This window comes from Heloderma suspectum, chromosome 3 (genome assembly GCF_057233095.1).
Source record: "Heloderma suspectum isolate Gila_16-S chromosome 3, 16-S_ref, whole genome shotgun sequence".
In the NCBI taxonomy this organism is placed as follows: domain Eukaryota; kingdom Metazoa; phylum Chordata; class Lepidosauria; order Squamata; family Helodermatidae; genus Heloderma; species Heloderma suspectum.
This window is the reverse complement of record NC_139460.1, coordinates 264,783,756-264,799,244: the sequence shown is the minus strand read 5'-3', so window position 1 is coordinate 264,799,244 and position 15,489 is coordinate 264,783,756. Positions and strand designations below refer to the sequence as shown.

The window sequence follows — 15,489 nt, the reverse complement described above, 5'->3', positions numbered from 1 at the left end:
TTGTCTTAAGTTGTAAATACTATGTTTCTCTTAAGTAACTAGGTTAATATTAAATAATCTATATATAATTACATTAGTTCTATAGTTACCTATACCTAAACTGAATTGACACCTCTGCCAGATACACTGAGTCAGAGACTTTACAATGTAAATGAAGAATAAATTTGATCATTTCTCAAATATGATGATGTACAACCTACCAAAAACAGGCATGTAATTGTTACCTGATGAAAATAAACTGCTCTAATCTGCCCAGTAACTATACTTCTACCTATTAGCCATAGGCATTTCATTTCAATTTGCTAATTCATTTTTGTGAGGGTGGGGTTGAGCTAAGGCAGAGTGAAGCAGAAGGAGCAACACTAGAAAAAAGACAAAATTGTCCAGTGTACAGATTCCTACCTTCCAAAGAAACAAGAATGTAAATAATCCTCTAGTTATAAATTAACATGGTTTAGTGGTCAGATGTGTATAATTGTTCTGATAATATATGAAAAAATAACAAATGGAAAACTTGATTTAAATCAGCCTTTTTTCTGATTTCTCACACAGGAAAAAGCAACCCCTGCAATTATACTCTGCTATCACTAATAGAAGCAGTGAATATTTTAGTAGCTAAAATGACAAAATAAATAAATCACTGATTTAAATCACCTTCCACCCTACTTCTTTGGGAGGCTATTCCAGAGTTGTGGCACCATTATTGGGGCAGGGGTGGAGGGAGAGAAACAGAGCAGAAAACCGCAGGATCTGGAGCACAAAATCATCGAATCTTAACACTCAGAAAATCTCACATGGGAAAAAGCAACCACTTCAACTATGTTCTGTCATCACCAATAGAAGCAGTGATTATTTTAGTAGTCGAAAATTACAAAATACATAAATAATGAAGTTTACCTGGTGAGTTTAATTGTTTTCCTAAAGTCACTGGTAATTGGAGCCTTAAAACCACCTTTCCTGAGCAAGGAGTCTATTGTTTGAATCTGATCCCAATCTGTTCAAAAACAGCAGCAGAGATATAAATTCAGGGTTATTTCAAGAAAAAGGGATAGCCTCCCAAAAGTGAAATAAACAAGTCCAAATTATTGGACAGGTGCCAATGAAAAACCTAAACAGATTATTAACTATAAGTGTTAAATATTCTATGTTCAAAGTTTCATACATGTACACTTATTTAAAAACCTTAGCCAACTATGATTGGGTTTGATGGTGGATCAGGTGCCTCCTGACCAGGGGAGGTGGTGTATGAAGTTTGGTTCCAATCCTGCAAACCTCCAAGGTTTTATAGCCGCCACACCCTTTTTGGTACACATGGGATCTTCACTCCTTGGTGGGTGATCATGCAGGGTTTTGATGGTACACTGGGTGCCTCCTGACTCCCTTTTGGTGCACCTGGGATTTTTGCTCCTTTGTCAATGGGTGAAACAGCACCACTGCTCGAGTGGGAGGACTGCAGCAGGACAGGGGGCGGGGGGATGACTCAGATTATGTACAGTAGCTTAATAAGCTACTCACAGTAGTTTATTAGCCTGGTCATGTGGCAGGGCATCATGGATTATTTAAAAAATAAGCTACTGTGAATAGCTTATTAAGCCACCATGGCTTAAAGTGATGTCCGAAAGTGGCCAAAGTCGGAATTTTACAGCTCCTAATATTGCAAGAACTGAACCTATTTTACTTATATATAGCAATTAAGTTAGTCATGCCTTCAAAATAAGACGAAGCTATACATCAAACAAAATCTAAATCCACGAGGTTTCTCTTCAATATACTTTGCATTAATATGTGGAAACCTGATTTAGCAAATTACACTGGTCTTTTGATTCATTTCCAGGAGGAGGAGATGTGAATCTCTGAATGGTGGAAGAAACTGTTTTGTACAATTACAGCAGTGGCAACTGCTGCATTCTTCAACTCTTGCCCAAGTTTACAGCAGAGAACTCGCATGATCAGATGTGGTTGAAGAGGAAATCCACACACAATGCTGAAAAAAATCAGATCCAACCTGTGAATCTGTCCCCTCTATGACTGGGGGATGGGTGGGAGGAAGCCCAAGCAGTTATGAAGAAAGTGACATTCAAAACATGGTCAGTCTTGGAAAAAACCCACCACACGCTGAATATGTGACTAGTACTGTACATTTTGAGCCTTCTAAAGGGTAGATTTCTGAATAATTCAGATAGATGACTAATGGCTTTAGGTGGATTTCACAGCAGCAGTGTAAGCCAAATCCACAACTCAAATCCTTAAATTTGACCACTTTTGCTCAGGGTGGAAGTTTAGCTTTTTTTCATACTCACCTTGTTCCTTTGCAACTTCAGGTAAGTATGTAGCTGTGCGTTTGACACCTTTCTCATTGATGAACTCAATTCTGATTCCATGGATTCCCACCTAATAATGGAAATATTAAACCAGCTGAGAAGTATTTTCTGTAATAATGTGTAGAACATTTTCCATTGTTATGCAGCCAATCTGGCTGCCAACCATCTCCGGATAATGGCCTTTGCCTTGACCCAATTTCTTCCATCATAAATATTTTCTTGAGGCATCCCCATTGTGTATTGGCCATGGAGACAACTTTCCCAGGCAGACCCAATCAAACTTAGTTTGAGTAAGCCTCACTATTACAAGACCTTGAACATATGCCCCCTCTCCTCATATGCCACCGTAACAGTGTGGTCTTACACATGCTTCTCAGCAGTCCCACTGTGTTCAATGGGATTTGTTCCAATGTAAGTGTTCATAACACTGCAAACTAAGTCTGATAATAGTTTCCTTAACTATAGCCTCTCCCAACCACCTCTGAAGTACTATTGATATATTACTCCACTTATCCAGCCACTTGTCAATCTTCCCTCCTTCCAAGTTCATTCATGTATCCTATAACCACAATATATGCTTATAATAAAGCAGATACATTACCATATACTAACCCGAACCCAAATGGTATGAGACAGTGATGCAGAGTTCCAAATGCACCTGTTCTCACCTCCCAGTCCAAGTAGTCAGTGGCATCCTCAAAATTAGTGAGGAGGGAGACAGAGCAGAAAAGTTTAGGCAGCTCCTCACGGGTCAGGGGTGGAAATCTGCTGTCCTTAAGTGCACTAGAGTGGGAACAGAACATATACACAGCCTAAAAAAAGCCCTCTAAGGTTTTAATTATTAGTTTTACATTCACAGCCTCATTTAGCCCCAGGGCTCAGAACAAGTGATAATTCAGGACAGAATAGGTTTTAAACATTACATGCAAAACCAAATAAAACAATACCAGATACACCAAAGCTAGAGCCATGCAATGAAATTTATGTCTATGGCGATTAACAAGATGATGAAATGGGAAGGCATTACAATGCTTCCTCCCAAAACACTCATATTTTGCTAAGCTACTAGGGTAACAGGATTTGATACCTGTGCAAAATTAACAGAGAATACCTCAGTGTGCTTTTGATGTGACTGGGGTGGAGAAAACCATCTCTGAATATATATTGACTAAATTATTTATGGCTTTATCGGTTAATAACTTATTGGAAAGCTTTCCCTGCACACTGTTAATAGGATGCTGCAAGGATTTTGTATCTAGAATTTTGATGCTGTTTATCAATATTTAATTCTAAACTGGTTCTAAAGGTACTGAGTTGTTTTAAAATTGTATTTATTGCAATTTGTGTTTTTCTATTATTGTAAACTGGTTCAAGACGTTTAATAGAAAAGCAGCTATAAAGAAGGAGCCTGAGCAAGCTGTGAGCCCATTTTCACCTCAGCTAGAAGAAAGGAGGTTACTGACATCCCAGTCTTTGCCCCTCTGCAGTTCCTAGTTCTCTCCCTAACTGGAAAGAATCCCAAAGAGCGCCTTCTTCCTTGGCCTCCCCTTCCTTGTCTTTCATATGCAGCTTTCCAGTAGGCCCCTAACCTGGAGCAGGCTATTGCACATGAGAAAATATCCCTCTCATTCAAGGGGACCAGCTGCCTGGACAGCTGACTGCCCACTGTTTCTGTGGCACAGCTGCTACTTGCCATTTGGCTCCTGTCCCTACACAGCCTTATATCGGCTTCCATCACCTTTGTCACCGACGGTCCCCTATCTGGGAGCTTTTGCAAGGTGGAAATGCCCCCCCTGAAACCTCACCATGGGTAATACATAGCCAGCACCTCATATGGTGCCTTAAGGTTACAGGAATTTAGAGCAGTCAAAGGACTGCTGTAATATGCTTACAATCAAGGACTGCTACTGTATGTGCCATACTCTGAGGCAAGTTGTTTTTCAGTCCCAAATAAAAGAATGCAGTGTACCATTTATCTGGAGGGTATAGTACAACACACAGGATAGTTAGTTAAGGCATTGGTTCCTCAATTTTAACTCTGGGTTGCATTCGTTAAAATCTGTCCCAGCAGCAGGATATACATGAAACCACAGGCAAGGCATATGAAGTGACTACATGGACTGCCCCCTGCCTGGTTTTCTGACAGGTATCTGACCCAAATGATTATGTCCTTACCTGGTTAATGTGTATTCCCTGAGTCCTGAGTGAAGATTCATGGCAGAGAAAGTTCCAATGCAGCCCCGAAGTCGCTTGTCTCGCCCTGTCTTCCATGTCACAAAGAGTGGACTGAAAATGCATAACACGAAAACTCCAGCTTCAAATAATTATTGCTGGGATAAGTCAATTTAAACACAAAAATGGCAGAAATGTTCTTGTAAGGAAAAACCAAGTATGTCCTTTGTAACTATTCAGCAATTGCTTCCTTTTAATTAGCAAAAGCATAAACAATTTAGCATCTTCCTTCTTTTTTGCACACTTTTCTTTCATTCTGCCTTCATAAACTCTTGGAAGTGCTTCTATATCAAGATGATTCTTCAAATGTTGACCAACATATGACCAAGTCAGAGTCATTTTTTTTCATTTCTCTTTAAAAATTCACAGTACTTCAGTGTCTAATATTTAAACATGCAGATTTTAATTACACTCTTATCAAGCACACAGGCCATGATCCAGCATGTTAAATGTATTGAAGCCTAATGATTTCAGTTGGCTTAAGTGTACCTAACTGTGTGCTAGACTGTAGCCACTGAGTTAAAAGCCAGTTTTTCTGTGTAAATATTGAACCATGGGGAAAGTATCTACAGCTCGAGATTATAAATACAGGTTGGCACTGGGCTTGATCTTGCAGGTCAGGAGCTGGAAATTCATAACAATGTTATTATTAATTAATCAATGTCCACAATTGCTTGAATGACCTTCAAGGACACAGACAAGGTGCTTCAAGAAATCTGTGCCATAAGCCACCACCTTAGCATCTACCAAAGCGACTGCGCAGCTTAGTCAATATGTTGGAGGGATCATATCCTGCCTGCCTGCCTTGAAGGGGGCAGCTGTGAGGCCCTTTCTTAAGAAACATTTTTTTTAAACTTTTGGCAACTTATAAGCTAGTTCCTAATTTGTCTTTTTGGGCAAAGTGGTCAAACGGGTAGGGGACAGACAGCTCTAGGTGCTCTTGGATTTAAGCTGTTTATCCGGATCCATTTAAGTCTGGTTTCTAGCTATGCTTGGGGGTAAAAACTCCTTTGGTAGCCCTGGTGGATAATTTAAGTCAGGATAGGCAGGTGGCATGACCCTTTTGATTGTCCTGGGCCTCTTAATGGCAAAAGCTCTTAATGGCTTTTGATACTATTGACAATGGTATAATTCTTGACTGTCTTTCCAGATTGTCAATTTGTAGTGACTCTGCTCCTTTCTGGTTCCAGAAGGTGGTGCTGGGAAACTGATATCCTTCCCCATGGGAGGTGTCCTGTGGTTTCGTAGGGCTCACTTTCATCTTCCGTACTTTTCAACATCTACATGAAAGCACCGGGGTTTGGTGTCATCAGTATGACAAGGACTCCCAACTCGGTTTCTCCTTTTCATCAGATCCAGGTGTGGCAGTGGCATTTTGGAATGCATGTCTGAAATCACTAATGGGCTGGATGCAAAGGAACAATGCTTGTATGACAGAGTTAATTATGGTAGATGACTGGCTGCTTGGGGCAATACCTGTTCTCTCCCTAAAGGAAAAGGTTCATAACTTGGGGGTACTCCTGTGACCACCATTGCTCCTAGATTTTCAGGTAGCAGCTGGGGCCTGGAATGCTTTTACCAGCTTTAACGAGTATGGCAGCTGAAAACTGTCATTCTTGCCTTGGTGAATTCTAGAGCGTACTACTGTGGTCCCATTCACATAATCTTCAAACCATATTTTGGTCCAAATAGATCAGAAACACACATAGCAAGTCTGGGTTTTGCATACTTCACACATGAAGGAAGATAATGGAGGATAATGTAAGCCGCCTTGAGTTCCTTGCGAGAGGGAGAAAGGTGGGGTATAAATGCAATAAATAAATAAATAAATAAATAAGAGATAAGCTTGTTTGTAGTTAGTGACAAACCATAGTTTATGATAACACATATAGGCTGCTAACTATGGTTTCCACAAACCACTGCTTGCCCTCAAACCAAGATCAAATAGTAGCCTCTTAGTCTGTTGTTCAGTCGTACACCATGAGAAAACTATCTTTTGCCATATTCAGACAAAACTGCAAACTATGGTTTACTGCAAATTAGAAGCTGAGAATTCTAATCTTCCTTTGTGTGAAAAGAAATGGGAGGAGGGAGTGTGCAAAACTGAGGCTCGCCAGTGCTTATATGAAGCTCCTCTTGAAGAAAGTTTGGAAACTTCAACGTGCAGAATATAACTGCTTGGCTGTTGGTGGATATACGTTTGCTTTATTGTTTTTGTTCATATTTTTAATTGTTCATATTCTGAACAACTACAGTGCCTTGCATAAGTATTCACCCCCCTTTGACATTTCCACATATTGTTGTGTTACAATCTGGAATTAAAATGGACTGAATTGGCATTTTTACCATTTGATTTACACAACATACTTAAAACTCTGAAGGTGCAAAAGACTTTTATTGTGGCACAAAAGTTAAACAAAAACAAACTGGCATTTGTTGGTTGCATAAATATTCACCTCCCTGAATCAATACTTGGTAGAAGCACCTTTGGCAGCAATTATAGCTGTGAGTCTTTTGGGGTAAGTCTCTACCAGCTTTGCACATCTGGATCCTACAATTTTTGCCCATTCGTATTGGCAAAATTGCTCAAGCTCTGTCAGGTTGGATGGGGACGACTGATGAACAGAAGTTTTCAAGTCTTGGCACAGATTCTCAATTGGATTGACTGGGCCATTCTAAGACACCCAAGTTCTTGTTTTTAAACCACTCCAGTGAAACTTTGGCTGTGTGTTTAGGATTGCCCTGCTGGAAGGTGAACCTCGGCCCTAGTCCCAGGTCCCTTGAACTGAAACTGGTTTTCCATGGGGATGGTGTTCTCAGGGCAATGAGCACTGTTGGCTTTGCACTACACATAGATCAACTTTGGTCTCATCAGACCAGAGAACCTTTTCCCACATATTTGCTGTGTCTCCCACATGCCTTTTGGCAAAATCCAAATGGAATTTGATATGGGCTTTTTTTCAGCAATTGCTTTCTTCTCACCACCCTTCCATACAGCCCAGCTTTGTAGAGCATCCGGGTGATACTTGTCCCATGGACGGTTTCTGCCATTTCAGCTGTGGATCTCTCCAGCTCCTTCAGAGTTACTATTAGCCTCTTGGTCACTTCTCTGACTAATCACTCGGTCACTTGAGTTTTGGTGGATGGCCTTCTCTAGGCAGAGTCACGGTTGTGCCATATTCTTTCCATTTTGTAATAATGGATTTAACTGTGCTCCGGGGGATGTTCATAGTTTGGGATATATTTATTTTTAATAACCCGACCTTGATTGGTGCTTCTTCAGAACTTTATCCCAGATTTGCTTTGATAGCTACTTGGTCTTCATGATGCTGTTTTTTTAAGATATGCTCTCCAACAAATTCTGGGGCCTTCCAGAAACAGGTGTATTTAATTTGAGATCATGTGACACTTGAATTGCACAAAGGTGGACTACATTCAACTAATTATGTGACTTCTGAAGGCAGTTGGTTGCACCAGAGCTTATTTAGGGTGTCACAGCAAAGGGAGTGAATACTTATATAAGCTAGAACTTTGCAGTTTTTTAATTTGTAAATCATTTTCTAAAATGTGGAGATTTCCCCCCACTTTGACATTATGGACTATTTTGTGTAGATCAGTGACAAGAAATCATAATTAAATCCACTTTAATTCCAGGTTGTAACACAACAAAATGTGGAAAAGTCAAAGGGTGTGGTGAATACTTATGCGCACTCTATACTGGTTATCAGTTTGTTTCTAAGCCCAATGCTGGTTTTGAGCTATAAAGCCTTAAATGGTCCCAGTCTTGATAATCTCAGGCAAGGTCTACATTCTATGATAGCCTCTGAGTTTTGAGCCAATGAAGTGTCAAAGCATCGTGTGGATGCTAGATTACCTTTTACAAGAAGCAAAGCCTTCACTGTAGTGATCCTTAAACTACAGTAAGTTCATTTGTCTCACATTTCCAGAGACTATGCTTTTGGGGAGCTAAGCCCTTTAAGACGTTTTCTGCAGCTATGCCCTTTTATTTAATTGTATTGTTATTGCATCTCTTCCGGCATTTTTATATTCATCCTGTTATTTTTATCAAGTCCAGTATCTTATTGTAACTATTTTAGCTGTTTAAGTTGTTTTAAATTTTTTATGTTAGAAATTTTGTGTATGTTTGTGAACCGCCCAGAGAGCTTCAGCTATTGATCGGTACAGAAACGAAATAAATAATAATAATAATAATCTTTCCCCAATGCAACGCACAAAGCTGGAGGCAATACTTTCCAGCCTTAAGTGCAAAGCACAGAACTACTATTACTTTTCATATTATATACATAAAGCTTATACATTAGGTCCAAAAGATTCCCTGCCTTAGTCTTGGAAGTACATAAGCCACTTGCATGCAGTGTATGGGATGGCATGAGAGAGCCAGTAAGTCTAGTACTGAGAATGTCAAAGTCAGTAATAGTCCCATTCATACAGTACTGAGTAGAACTTGTAAAGCAACATGGGCAAGATTTCAAGTGGCTTCTTGTACGGAGGCTAAACAGTTAGGATATGGTGTGGGCCACAAAAAACAAGCAAATCAGAACAGTGGTCTACCATGAAACAAAAGAATAATTGAACTAATACTTTACATGCACACTAATTTTATCTCCATTTCTCCAGCTCACTTATAAGAACGTCATGCAGAACTGTCAGAAGCCTTATGTAAGGACCAAAATAGATATGGCACAACTTACAGTCAGGGTCAGAAATATTGGAACAAGGATAACTGTTTTGGCGGTTGGCCTCTGTACGCCACCACATTGAAGCTGAAAGGAAACACACCCAGATGGGAGCGAAGTCAGGACTTTCAGCTGTAATTCAAGGGGTTTGGCAAAAGTGGGGCACTAACCATTCAGGAAGTACAGCCAGTGGCATACACACACCCATCGTTGGTGGCTCATAAGTAATGGAACAAACCAACATCATTTCAAACTTAAGGATCGCCTTTAATACCTGGTTGAAAATCCTTTGCAGTCAATGCTGCCTGAAGTCTGGAACCCATGCACATGACCAAATGCTGAGTTTCCTTCCTCGAGATGCTCTGCCAGGCCTTTACTGCAGCTGCCTTCAGCTGCTGCTTGCTTGTGGGTCTTTCTGCCTTCAGTCTTGTCATCAGTAAGTGAAAAGCATGCTCTATTGGGCTGAGATCAGGTGACTGACTTGGCCATTGAAGAACATCCCACTTCTTTGCCTTGAGAAACTCTTGGGTAGCTTTTGCTGTATGTTTGGGGTCATTATCCATCTGTAATATGAAGCGGCGTCCTATCAGTTTGGCAGCATTCAGCTGAATCTGAGCAGAAAGTATAGCCCTATACACTTCAGAATTCATCCTGCTGCTTTTATCAGCAGTCAGGTCATCAATAAACACCACTGACCCGGTTCCATTGGCAGCCATACATGCCCATGCCATAACACTGCCTCCACCATGTTTGACAGATGATGTGGTATGCTTTGGATCATGAGCTGTTCCTTTCCTTCTCCATACTTTTCTCTTCCCATCCTTCTGGTACAAGTTAATCTTGGTTTCATCAGTCCAAAGAATCTTATTCCAGAACTGGGCAGGCTTTTTTAGGTGTTTGCCGGCAAAGGCTAATCTGGCCTGTCTGTTCTTGAGCGTTACCAGTGGTTTGCAGCTTGTTGTGAAGCCTCTGTATTTACATTCATAAAGCCGTCTCTTGACTGTAGATGTTGACAATGACATGCCTACCTCCGCAAGAGTGTTCTTGACCTGGCTTGATGTTGTGAAAGGGTTCCTCTTCACACTGAGCAGAATTCTGCGGTCATCCACTTTAGTTGTCTTCCGTGGTCTTCCAGGCCTTTTGCTGTTGCTGAGCTTGCCAGTTAATTCCTTCTTTTTCAGGATGTTCCAAACTATTGTGTTGGCCACTCCCACTGTTTTTGCGATCTCTCCGATGGGTTTATTTTGTTTCCTCAGCCTAACTGATGGCCTCATGTTGGGGGTTCCAGTGAACAGCTACCAAATGCAAATGTAACACTCAGAACCACCTCCAGGCCTTTTATCTGCTTGATTGGTCATGGGGGACCCAGGAAACAGGCCACACCTGGCCATGCAGCTGCTTGTCAGCCATTCGTTCCATTACTTATGAGCTACCAACAATGGGTGTGTGTGTATGCCACTGGCTGTACTTCCTGAATGGTTAGTGCCCCACTTTTGCCAAACCCCTTGAATTACAGCTGAAAGTCCTGACTTTGCTCCCATCTGGGTGTGTTTCCTTTCAACTTCAATGTGGTGGTGTACAAAGGCCAACTGCCAGAACAGTTATCCTTGTTCCAGTATTTCTGGCCCTGACTGTATGAGTGGCCCTTCTATGATTTTCTTTACTAAACAGCTGCTCTGTTAGGAGAAGGGTGATGCAGATTGGGTCTACAGCATGGGGAGGAGGGAGATCAATTTTTTGCTTCCACTGTGGTCCTGATTTCAGGTCATCCCCCCCTCCAACAGCTGCTATTTATCCCAGCAGAAAAGCTCCTATTGGCACCTCTGGATTGGAACTGCAATGGGGGCAAAGGATTAAAGCTCCCCTCAATCCACACTGTGGTCCCAACCCAGATTATCGCCTCTCCCTCCGCAGTTGCTATCTAGTAAAAAACAACAACACAACTATGCCAGGCTAATCGTGTGATTATGTCTAATTTGGCCCTAAATCTAGATCTTATGACACAGATTGTTTGCATGACACACCAACCCATGATGGGTTGTTGTCTGAAAGAAACAACAGTGGGTTAGCGTGTTGTCCAAAGCCGGACCGGTTTTATCAGGGTGTGCTGTTTTTCCCAAACAACCCACACTGGTAACCCACAGTCTGCAGTCTGATAACCCATGGTCTACACGGTCTGCAGTAGGGGTTGTTTTTCCCAGTAGGCTGGCATTTTGTCTGAACCTGGGCATGCCAACCCATCGTGGGTAAAGGGCAGTGAGCCACTCTTCCTGAGCATGGCCATGGTCGCTTTTCATGATTGCAGCCAAGCCGCCGCCAGCGCCCCTTTTCCCTTGCCAGCTCCTCCAAAGTGCCCAAATGGCACTTCTGAGGGGCTGCCACTGGCTTTCCCCCAGCTCCCACCAAGCCCCCTGTCCCTGATCTGACTGTGATCCTGACTGCAGTTGGAGCTCCCTCTTTTTAAAATTATATTTCTATTTATGCACAAAGGATGGGGCAGGGAAAAGTTTTTTCGCATTTTCCTAGCCCTGGTTTATGTGTGCAAAAGGCCTCTTTATTTAATTTTGGTTATTCAATGAAAACAGGGTCCTGCTGACTTGGAGTGGGGTGGAATAGAAGGGGGGCACCCTCACTGTTGGGGATACAACAGGGGGGCACTCAGCTAGCTAGGGGATCTTGAGCACTTTCCCCACCTGCCAAAAGTACCAAAATCACCCAACTAAAAAAAAGGGCTCCAATCACAATCCGGATCATGGTCAGAATGGGGACAGGGGGCTTTGCAGGGGCTGGGAGGCCTGGCAGCAGCCCCTCTGAGGTGCTGTTTGGGCACTTTGGAGGGGCTGGCACTGGCAAGGGGAATAGGGCACTGGGGAAAAAAAGGGCTGTGACCGCGACTGGAGCAGGAGCTTGGTGGCAGCCAAGATGAGTTCTGCTGCCAACTCTCCTGGGACGCCAGGCAGAGCTGGTTGGAGGACTGAGGGGGAAGGGTGGGGGGAACAAGCTATGCACTGTGGGTGGTGTGCTTGATTGTCTGCCAGGCACACCAACTACACACCGTGGATTGTTCTCAAAACAACCCACAATACGTAGCTTGTCACCTACCATGGGTTAGCATGTCATGTGAACATACCCACTCTACCTTATTCCTCTTACCCATTCAAGCTTGTGAAAGAAAGTAATTCTTATGGAATTTGTTTTTAATCCTAATTATCAGCACTCACTCATTTTTTGATTGGGTGTTTACAAATTGTTTTATGGTCTATTATACTAAGCCATTAGGTAAAAAGGCAAACTAATCTATAATTATTGCCTCCAGTATGGAGAACTGATGCTGGCTTTGTAGCTCTTCAGTACCCTGGAGTCTCACTCATATCTCATGATTTCATAGGAGTGTCATTAATGGAATAAACTAGTTGTAACATACACTCCAGCTTTAAATCTGAAAGCTGCTTGTTATCCACCTAGTTGTATAGTTGATAACTTATTAAACCTGTTCCTATTTTCAGTAACTTTTTAAAGGTATGTAGAAGTGTTAATCTTCTGCTACTAACTTAATTCAAGCATGAAAAACTAACTAGAAGATAACTCCAAACTGCCATCACTTTTATCTGAATAAAACCTTCTCGACATTCTCTTTCTACCCAAACAGCAAATTACCTTTGTCAAGCCTACTATGCATCTGCTGATAATTTTTCATGTTTTTATGTTTCCAGTCACCTCTGTATTGTAAGCTTTTTTTTCGAGTTAAACTCAGGCAAATGGTACTACCCCACAGACTACCTTTATATGCATAAGCCAGAAAATATAGGTATTGGTAACTGTATTTATGTGATCCCATCACAAGACATAGCAAGCAGTTTCTAAAGCAGAAGATAAACAGCTTCTGTGGAATCCCACATTCCAGGTATCAGGAACTCTGATCTAATGTAGTCCAAATATCTTGCCTTTACAGGAGTCTTGCCTTTAGTCTCTGCAGCATTTACCAGGGACAAAAAGAATATTTTCAAATCTGGGTGACAGCTCTATAAACAATATGGAACTAAGATAGGGTTTGCAAGTTTAGTATATGGAAACAGTTTATCCCAATTAGGGACTAATTCATGTTTTAGATTTTTATAGCGCTCAGTTCTTAATCCTTCTTACCAATGATGCAGTAATTTAATATTTAAACAATTCCACTGATGCCCTGTTTTGTTAACCTATTGTTCTTTTTCTTACATTAATATAAAATGAAGCCTCAGCATGCAGGCTGGTCAACATCCTTACAAAATATAACACAACTTTCTCGAGCCCATATCCTTACAATCTCACTTTAACTATCCCTACAAAGAGAAAACAGAAGAGGAGAAAAGTGAAATCAGAAACAAAACAAAAAAATAGAAACAACTGAAGGGGATGGCTCCACAGGCCTCTGGCTCCCTACGTTAACTCAAGGACTGTTCTACATCACAGTCCTCTGTTTGTGCTGCACTGCAAGCCAAATGTTCTCTATTGCTAGGATTGTTAGGCATTGGGCTGCTACGGAATTTGAGAAACTCTCAGTATAATAGATCTAAAGATTAGAGCTGACTTTTGAAATCAGTGAAGAGATCTTGAAAAGGCTCCATCAGCTTGATAGCTGAACTTGGCCATATTGAAAGGAACAACAGTATGCCTAAAAAAAACAGTAAGGTTCAGAACAGTTAAAAATATGGATTAATTAAAAAAAACAAAACCTAGTTTACAATGTAGGCATAAAACACAGATAGCTGTGTTGTCCAATTAGAAAGAATCAAAACCCAACAGTAGTGTAATCCTTTTATTAGGACCAACTGAAATGGCAAGCAAGCTTTGAGTTCATTAGAACTGTTCTTCAGGCTTCATGCTAAGCAAACAATAAAAGGGGGGGGGGGATTTTGGTGAGCATGATGCAAAAAGTCCTGAGTATAGTTTAATAGCTTTAAGATGGAATGGAGAAGATGGTTTGCGCATAGGCTGGGCAATTCTATAGTCCTGCCATATTGGCAGACTTCTCACACTGATGCAAGTTTGTCAGTATCCTATATATAACAAGATTAATGGAACTCAGTTTTAGAGAGCAGATTCCCAGAACTTAAACTGTTTCTAGGTGAACAACACCCAGCCTCATTATAGATACAGCTTTGAATTTCAACAGGTGAGACTTGCAGCAAACGATTGCGGTGGGGAGTGCTCCTACTCAGGGCACCAGGCAGCCATGCCTTCTTTCAGGATAAAGGTAAAGGTGTCCCCAACCAGTCGTGTCCGACTCTAGGGTGCGGTGCTCATCCCCGTTTCTAAGCCGAACAGCCAGCGCTGTCCGAAGACGCTTCCGTGGTCATGTGGCCGGGATGACTGAACACCGAGGTGCACGGAACGCTGTTACCTTTCCCACCGAGGCAGTACCTATTTATCTACTTGCAATTTCTTGCTTTCGAACTGCTAGGTTGGCAGAAGCTGGGACTGAAGACGGGAGCTCACTCCATCACGCAGCACTCGGGTCTCGAACTGCTGACCTGCCGACCTTCCAGTCTGCAGTTCAGCATCTTAACCACTAAGCCACCGCGGCCCCTTCTTTCAGGATACTCCATTCTATATTCCCTTTCACCACTAGTTTTCTACACCACCCCATTGGGTCTCCTCCCTTAGGGATTTTCCCCTCCTGAATTTTTCTTTTGTACTTCTGCAAATCTTGGAGCTCACCTAAGCTGTCTTGTATATGAATGGTGCTGTTTTAGCTACATAAAGATACACACCTAGAAAATGAGTTTGCTATTAGGATATAGGATAATGCTTTTGTTATAGGCTTAGCTTTTACTGCATCTTTCTATTAACAACATGAATGCTATAAGCTATCACAAAATTTGAGGGCACAAAAGTTGAGAAAACAAAAAGCACTAGAACTAGAGATGTAAAATTTCCGGAAATTTTGAGGCCATGGGGAAAAAACAAATAAATCCTATTTGTGTGTGTGTGTGTGTGTGTGTGTGTGTGTGGAAAAAAACGGAAATGTTGGGGAAAATGGAAAAATAGGCAATACTTATTTTTTAGCACTCTTTACAGATCTAGAGTTGCTCTGTTGCTTTAAGACAGCTTTCCCCAACCTGGTATCCTCTGGATATTTTGGACTTCAGCTCCCATCAACCTCAGGAAACATGGCCAATAGTCAGGAATGTTGGGCACTGTAGTCCAAAGCATCCAGAGGGTACCAGCTTGGGTAGAGTTGATTTAGGAACATAAAG

General features: G+C 41.6%; 1 protein-coding gene across 1 annotated transcript in view; it reads right to left on the bottom strand.

The window, feature by feature from the left end:
• AMMECR1L (AMMECR1 like) overlaps positions 1-15,489 on the bottom strand; it is a 36,047-nt gene that overhangs the window by 4,634 nt on the left and 15,924 nt on the right. The window contains exons 4-7 of the mRNA XM_084846733.1: positions 4,497-4,607; positions 2,990-3,104; positions 2,301-2,391; positions 898-994 (exon numbers count right to left, since the gene is read on the bottom strand). Coding sequence (XP_084702859.1) covers positions 898-994; positions 2,301-2,391; positions 2,990-3,104; positions 4,497-4,607 — 414 coding nt within the window. The remainder of the gene's footprint in view (positions 1-897; positions 995-2,300; positions 2,392-2,989; positions 3,105-4,496; positions 4,608-15,489) is intronic.